General features: G+C 45.0%; 1 protein-coding gene across 1 annotated transcript; it reads left to right on the top strand.

Annotated features, from left to right (window-relative positions):
• The first annotated feature begins 3596 nt into the window (after nt 1–3596).
• LOC101992949 (olfactory receptor 1019-like) lies at nt 3597–4523 on the top strand. The gene has a single exon (XM_005350015.1). The coding sequence runs from the start codon at nt 3597–3599 to the stop codon at nt 4521–4523; it is 927 nt and encodes a 308-aa protein (XP_005350072.1).
• Nucleotides 4524–8473: the final 3950 nt, after the last annotated feature.

The raw sequence follows: 8473 nt of genomic DNA on the forward strand, positions 1-8473 counted from the left end.
GGGTAGCCTTAGAGAAGGAGCTTAAAACTGTTCTTGAGCACTGGTCCTAGCATAGAGCAGGTCCGGGTTGGGGAGGGGTGCTGGGGGGGCTGGGTCGTGCAAAAGAAAGCTGGAGGATTTCTTGCATTGGTGTCTGCCCATCTCTTCCTTCAAATGAGGCCATCAGTGTCTTGGTGTCTTGGTCCGATCTTTGCTGCTGCTGTCTGAGTACTTGGGAGTTTTTCTTGGGTTGCCCTTTCTTAGGTCCCCCCAGTATTGGAGCAAGCTCTGTTTCAGGGGTCCAAGGACCTCACAGGCGAATATGTGAGCTTGGGGGCAGGGTGGGTTGGGGGAAAGCCCAGCAGCAAGAACACTCCCTGATGGCTGGCCAGAAAAGCTTAGAGAGTTAGGAAGGGGCCCCTGGATTCTGTACCACTGGGGAAGACCCCCCCGAGAGTGGCACTTCTGGCTGTCCAGCCTTGTGACTGCTGACTCACCTCTCTGGTCCCCTCAGCATTGGAGCAGGCTGTGTTGCAGGGTTCTATAGACGTTACAGGCGAAAAGGTAGGCACCAGGAAAAAGAACTTCAGGAATAAATGGTTACACAGTGGCCACATCCTAGTCAAAGCACTAAGTCATGGCAGCAGACGGAGTGTGGTGGAGGAGGGCTTGGCCAGCACCCAAGGCACTGTGTTGGATTCCACCACAAAGCACCAAATCTTCCTCTTTTGCTCCTTAGACCACCCCAACCCTCTCTTGTTCATCCTGGTCATGTGAGATCTTAGGGTGTGGCAGAGCCTTTCATGGCTCTTGCTTGAACTTACCTCAGGACGCTAGGGTCCTGGATTATTAATGGCAACGAAACTGACTGCAAACCATTAACTTCTGATTTTGTTGTCTCGTGAGCAAGAAGAATAAGGACGGCATGCAGAGAGCAGAATGGACAGAGTAGAAGGGACTCCAGGAGAAGAATGCCTTGTATTTTTTAATTGTCATTTTCTTGTTAAAACTGATGTTGAACCATTTATATAATTATTATTATGACATTTTAAATTATATAATCAGGCTATTTTTCTGCCATCTCTTATCAGGGTCTTATGACTGTCTGCATGATCCTTGCTGAGTTAGATGCCCTGATATTTTTCTTGGGGTTTGTGATGACTTGTTTGAATGTCAAGTCAGCACAGTTTAACTGATTTGATTCCTCCACAATGGTAAACTATAACGTGGAACTTTAATCTAAAAAAAAAAAAAAAAAAAAAAAAAAGAAAAAAAAAACCCAAAACCCTTTCTCCTGTATTTTATCACAGTATCAGGAAAAATCAGGACAATATTAGTCTGAGAAGCAGGGCCATTGCTGTGATGACCCTGATCACCTAGCTTCTAAGTCCTTGGGACAGTTTTGAGGAGTGGAGAAGAACGTGGAAGTTTGGGCTGAAAAAGCCACTGAGTGCTGTAAGCAGAACTTGCAACAAAGGAATGCTGAGAAATGACAGCAGAAACCAGCTCAGGAGATTTCAGAGGGAACAATGACTCAACCAGAAACTGGGATAGGACCATTCCTGTGATAGTTTGGCCAAGAATCTGGCTCTATTTGGCTTCTTGTCCCGAGAACCTGAGTGAGGTTGAATTGAGAGGCAATGGATTCTTTTGTTTGGTGTGGGAAATGTCAAGGCATGCTGGTCTTCAGGCTGTCGTAGGGAGAGCAGCATTGTAGAGAAGTTTCCAGCATGGGGAGAATGGAAAAACTGTCCTAAGGGAATCCTAATACATTGGAGGCATCATGTCACTTAATGAGAAAAGGCCTAAGCTGTGGGGCTTCTGCTCCTTAAAAGCAGCTCCACAGGCCAAAGTCTTTCCCCAGGGCAAGCTCACAGAAGCAGTTGAACCTGTTTCAAGGAGCCTGGCTACATCCTAGGCTGGAGCAGAACTTCACAGAGCTGTACGTGGCATCCTTATGTACTTGCTCTGAAGGCAAAGATGCAAGATTGAGTGGTCACGAGAGCAGTTGGGGACAGGCACTGTGTCCATGTCCACCAGAGACAGACAAGCTTTCGCTGATCTGTCCTAGGGGAATAGAACTGTGCTTTTTTTTGCGATATTCTCAGAACTGCAAGAAATACGGAGTTTTCACTAGGACATCCATACCCACTCCTTCCCACCCAGCTTCTTCAAGTATTTCTCCTTTCATTTGATAGAATGCATCTAATAAGCTATATCAGGATTGCAGTAAGACCAAAGCCACTTCCATACCACCCAGAGTAAACCTTCCTACAAGCTTTGCCCTTTCCCAAGCCGGGGGCTCATTTGCCTTTTCTAAGGGAAATGCCCACACTGTTCCTTCCCTCCTGCCATCCAGATTCTGGTACAGCACCCAGGCTGTAGCCAGTGCCTTCATGGGCCCCCATGCCTGCATTGCTCCCTCCCAGCTAACATTGGGGATGATTATGATGTTCTCAGCCATATAGTAGTGCAGCCTTTCCCAGGGTTGTGGGGAGTATGTGATAAAAGTGGGGACCTCTGTGCTGCTCAGCACCTGTGCAGTTGTCTTCTCTGGAGCTGCCGATGAACCAGAACAAGGGCTCAGAAAGCAGTTACTTCCATGGATGTAACATATTCTACTAAACCTAACCAGCAGCCTACACATTCAAAGTCAGTGAGTATCTAGGTCTTTATGTTTTCCTACACACGTGAGCTCACTCACAGCTGAGTCTATTGAGACCTCTGGCTCAGAGCGAGGTTCTAAGGCTGATGTCTCAGGGAGACCACGGATGCTTGGTTTGGTTTATCCATTCACTAATGTCCATTGAGGGCTCATCATCAGATACTGACCTTGTCTACAGGCAGAGAAAGAGTGCAGCATGTTCCGGCATCACACAGCCATATAGTTAATAAAAACAAGCAGAGGCTAAATAAACAAATCAAGGTCTCTAGGAACAGGATTTATAGAAATCTAGAACCAAGTGTTTCACAGTGCATGTTTTCCTCAGCAGAGGACATTTGCCTTGCAGTATTGGTAGAATGATATTCTTGAGCTAAAAAAATGGAATTACTACTAAAGAAGGTGTGTGTGTGTGTGTGTGTGTGTGAGAGAGAGAGAGAGAGAGAGAGAGACAGAGACAGAGACAGAGACAGAGGATTGAACCAACATTAGAAAGAAAATGAGGAGATTCAGAAAATCTATAGGCTCTTAAGAAAGCAATGTGTTAAAATGAGAATAAAATCTAAAAAAAAAAACCCCACTGTCCTTTAAAATAACATTGAAATATTTATGAGCTGATTTGCTTCATTACATAGAAAGCAAACTCCCAGGACTGCTTCCCACTTGACTCCATGGAGAATTTAAGAGCCATAGACCTTTGGCAGGAGTGTCCTCTCTCTCCCCTGCTCTATTTCCTCCCTCTTCTACTTCCCATTCCTTTTCTGCTACCTCTCCTCCTTCTGAGTTCGTCGAAATGCCCTTTAGATAAGCTGCTTCGCGGTGCTAGCTTTCTGAAGGAAGCCATGACTCTGTAGACAACATGGAGCTGCATACACACGTCTGAACTTGTCTCCTCTTGCTGTCCCCTCCCTTAGCTGTGTGTGGTCCCCTGCATCTGAACACAATTCGAGCAGACATGTCCAATCACACAAGAGTAACTCACTTCATCCTCGTGGGCTTCTCAGATACCCCGCAGCTGGGATTGGTGGTCATCCTGTTTTTCCTGCTTGTCTACACATTCGGCCTCCTGGGGAACATCTCCATCATCGCAGCTGTGATGAGAGACAGTAGGCTCCACTCCCCCATGTACTTCTTCCTGAAGAATTTGTCTTTCCTGGACATGTGTTATACTTCAGCCACCATCCCCAAGGCAGTGGTTATGTCCTTCACAGGCTCGGGGCTCATCTCCTATCTTGAGTGTGTAGCACAGCTTTATGTATTTATCACACTGTGTTCTATTGAATGCTTCCTGCTCACGGCCATGGCTTATGACCGGTACCTGGCCATCCTCAGACCACTGCTCTATGGAACCATCATGAGCCACAAATGTCGTGTTGCAATGGTGGTCACTGCCTGGGTGAGTGGGGCCATCTACTCTGCTTTCCACACTTTCAACACCTTCTCCCTCCCCTACTGTGGACCCAATGTTGTTGAACACTTCTTCTGTGACATCCCTGCAGTCATGAGGCTGTCCTGCACTGATTACCATGTCAATGAGGACATAGGCTTCGCTGTTGGCACTTGCATCATCATGAGTGCCTTCGCCCTCACGGTCCTCTCCTATGTGGGCATCGTGTCCACAGTTGTCCGCATCCCCTCAGTGGACGGCAGGTGGAAGGCCTTTTCCACCTGCTCCTCTCACCTGACCACAGTCGTCTTGTTTTATGGAACTGGAGGCTTCGTGTACCTGAGGCCTGCCTCTCGGTACTCCCCGACCCAGGGTCGCCTGGCATCTATTTTCTACTCTGTCCTCACTCCGTCTTTGAACCCAGTGGTCTATTGTCTGAGGAACAAAGATATGAAGTTTGCTCTGCAGAAACTTTATTGTGGAGGGAAGTATTGAGTCCTCCAAGACTACACTGTGTGGCTCTTATGATCTGATGGCTGTTATGGGACCCAAGCAGTTCATCTTCTTAATCCCCTTTCTTTCCTGTGATACTTGGCATTTGTTCAACTTGTAGTGTCCCAATCCCTTCAGATATGCTTCACTCCCTCCCAGCGACCTTTGGCTTTAACAGCTTATAGCTCCTGCCACAGATGCGCATACAAGTGACATATCTCTAGAAATATACACTATTCTTTCTTTAAAGTTTTTCTTCTAAGCCAGATGTGGTGGCTCAGGCTTGCATCAACTGGGAAGGCAGAGGCAGGAGAATTAGGACTTCAAATCCAATATCAGCTCTATAGTGTGTTCAAAGCCGGTGTCCTCGCAAAACCCTAGCTCAAAAAGACCAAAGCAGGGGCTGGAAAGATGGCCCAGCTATTAAGAACACCTGCTGCTGGAACAGAGGACCTGCATTGAATCCAGCACCATCATGGGAGTAGTTCCAGTTCAAGGAAATCCAACTCTCTCATCTGACCTCTATAGGCACAGCACGCATGTGGTGTGTGCTGCACATATGCAGGCAAAACACTCATAAATATAAGAAATCCAAAACAAAGCAACCAAATCCTCCAGCTGATACAGTTGTGGAATTCGTGTTTTCTGAGCTGTGCTCATTACAGTAGACAGGATTCGCAGGTCTTTACCATCAGCCTGATGCGATGGCCACTAATTTGGATTTTCATTTTTTTCCTTCATTTTTCCTGGCTCTCCCATAAGGAACACATTTCATCACTCTAAGTGTGCCCTCCCTCAGTGTCCCACTGTTCTCCCCTTTCAGGCATTTGGACCTTCCCCTGAGTTTTCCCATGCTGAAGAATTTTAAGCATCCCTTAACTTAACTTTTAGTTAAGTGTCAATCCACACCCTCAACCCTAAACATCTCATTTTGACCTGAATTATCCTCTGTTCTTATTCTGGAATGACCCTCCAGACAGCTCTAGCACCGGCCCTGCATGGAGGGTTCCAGAAACAAGACTAACAATTCAAGCTTAGGGACGCTTTATTGACAGAGCACAGGTGCAATCTTGTACATTCTTCTCAAGAAAGCCATGTGGTTTTGAAGGCTCAACTTATTTCTTCTTGCCCTCCAGAAGGCAGCGAAGACTCCAAGAGGCTGTTTGAGCCTTGTTTGGGACACAGAGGCTAGGTGCGGATCACATTGATAAGTCATAAAGGCATTATAAAGACAGTGTGACTCTAACTGCCTGAATGTTTTAAGGGGCTATATAATGATGTAAGCAAACAAGGCTACAGCCAGCGAACACAAAACCCTTACCTACCTCTACTGCACAGGGACTGGGGGATGCAGAGAGAGATGACAGATCTCATCTTTAATAGCTTAGGTATAAACAAGCACATTTAGGGAAGAAGCTAAGATTGCAACAGAGTATTACCTACCAGACAGGAACTCTATTGCCTGGTAAGGCTTCTGAAAAGCGATCGCCTGTGAGCTCATATGAACATTGGGTAGAAAGCTTCTGCAGAGAAGATACAAAGAATCCTACAGGTCAAGGAGAAAAGCAGCTAATTATGAAGTCATCGGTAGGTGTGGTTTTGGGGATTAGAAACAATGGCTACACACTTAACTCTATAAATACTATCACATGTCAAACATCCTGGGTCATGAATGTATGAATGAGCGAATGAAAGAAAGAGCACAAGCTTTGGCATCTGTGTTTAGCTGCTCACCAGAGCCAGGCATGGCTTTTCTCCCCACTGTAGGCTTCTTATGTTTATTTAAAAATAAATCATGTTATAGAAGGTGATTGGAGGTTGAATAGGTATAGAAAGAAAGATGGTGGTTGTCAGGGAATGGGACAGAGGACAGTTGCCTAAGGGGTGAGTTCTGTAGCTGGGTTTCACACTGTGCCCATACTTCATGCAGCTGGACTGCATACTTGACAGTGGCTGAGATGGGAGATCTTAGAAGATGTGTATTTTGCCATAATGAAAAATTGAAAGTAGTTGGGTGGTAGGAGAGACCTAGAATCCCAGCAATTTAGGAGGCTGGGGCAGGAGGATTGCAAGTTCAGTATCCTCCTGGGCAACTTGAAGAGATTCAGTCTTAAAATAAAAAGGCTGGAGATATAGCCCAGTGGTGGAGCAGCTCCCCTACGTGCAGATGCTCTGAGTTCAATCCTTAGTATTGCAAAAAATAATTAGATAAATTATAAAGACGTTGATTTACTTAGATTAGAAAGGGTGATGGTCCTGTGGTCTCTGGGCACTGGTCAGAAGATTGACTGTCAGTGGCCATGTCAAGGGATCAGCAGGTGGCAGTTGAAATTCAGGAAAATAGCTCACCAGGAAGCAAAACTCTGATGGGTGAATCTCGGATAGGCAAGGCCCTGGGAGCCATGGACCCAGAATGTTTCTTGCTACTGCTGTGTCTTTGCATGTCTGCCACTGTCATTTTTCTCTGGTATCTCTGGCATGGTGTGAATGGGCATGGGGAAATCCCCACTGTCCTTAATGTAGTCTTGGAACTATCCCATTCTACTGGTCATTTTTTAACCTGTGGATTATTATGAAGATGATTTCCTCTTAAGCTGTACTCTCTAACTGAAGCAATGATTTTATACAATAATAGTGTTAGTTTAAATAGAATTTTATTGAGGATTTTAAATAAATATAGTAGGGGATTATGATAGAAGTTAATTTAGTGGAATAATTAGCATAGGTAAGTGTAGGATGAAAGGTTTCCCCTGCCTCTGATTAGCAGAGGTTGCAGAGGATTAAAAAATAAAAAAGGAAATGTCACACAACTAGTTTCTTTTGAGGAGCCATATAGACTACGGCTTAGGTTAATGATAAAGGAAAACAACCGAGTCCCTGAAGCCTAGCTAGTTTAAATCCTTTAAATGTTGCGAGGTCCATTCCCAGGCTTTGGAGTGCAGCAGAGCTGAAAAAGAGCTTTGGGAATGACTTAAGGTTAGACCGAGAAGTTTTTGTCAAATAGCGTTGAGGTGAAAAACCCTAGGAAACAATTTCAAGTTGTGGAGAGACACGTAGCTGTGTGAGGGACTCGTTAAGTTCAGGGAAGAAGAACAGAGCAGCCCAGAGATTCGCTGAAGCGCCTTTCTTGCTAGGATTGATGATAGAAGGTGTGACTAATTCCATGTCCTCATTTCTGCCCTCAGCTTCCTGATATGAAAACTGTGGAGGAGTGGGCATGCACCTTGAGGCTTTCATGTAGAGCTGACTGATTCTTTTCCATGTATAAAAGCTTGGGTGTGTGATTCTCTTAAGAGTTCTTATAATGTTAACTTTAGAGATGGTAATAAAATGATAGTTCTTTTCATTGTAACCAGAAAATGCAGCCTGCCAGCGAAAGAGTTGGCTGAGAAAAATACCTTGCTTGCTCACACTCTGTTAATCTGTAACAAGTTACTTGGGTATGAATGTGTGTGGGTTCTTGAGACAACTTGGTTTTCACTTGTAATATTTAAAATGTTTAATTATGTAAGGGAAACGGGAAACATGGTTTTTATCTATATTCATTATAATCCTTGAGAACTAGAATGTAACTGCATTGGAGTTAATATATTGCTTGAGTGGGCTATGTAAGCTGTAAAGGAAAAATAAAGACAGAACTGAGGCTGAAGTTGCTAGGAAGATCCTAAGAGTGCATGTATGTTTTTTCCATCTCTCCCAGCCCCAGAGAATGAAGTGTTACTTCCTCAGACAGAAAAGTCAAAGGTCTGCCTCAATCCCTGAACTGCTGGAGGCTGGTCCTCATACCAGCAATATTTGACTCTAACTCTCTGTCTCTGCTCTGCCCCACCTTGTGTGTTTGTGTGTGTCAGAGGTGTTTTGCTTTTGCCTCTTCTCTTCTCTTCTCTTCTCTTCTCTTCTCTTCTCTTCTCTTCTCTTCTCTTCTCTTCTCTTCTCTTCTCTTCTCTTCTCTT

Source organism: Microtus ochrogaster, chromosome 7 (genome assembly GCF_000317375.1).
Source record: "Microtus ochrogaster isolate Prairie Vole_2 chromosome 7, MicOch1.0, whole genome shotgun sequence".
In the NCBI taxonomy this organism is placed as follows: domain Eukaryota; kingdom Metazoa; phylum Chordata; class Mammalia; order Rodentia; family Cricetidae; genus Microtus; species Microtus ochrogaster.

Bases quoted from the DNA above. Each gene is read 5' to 3' on its own strand.
- LOC101992949 (XM_005350015.1), top strand. From the start codon at position 3,597: ATGTCCAATCACACAAGAGTAACTCACTTCATCCTCGTGGGCTTCTCA.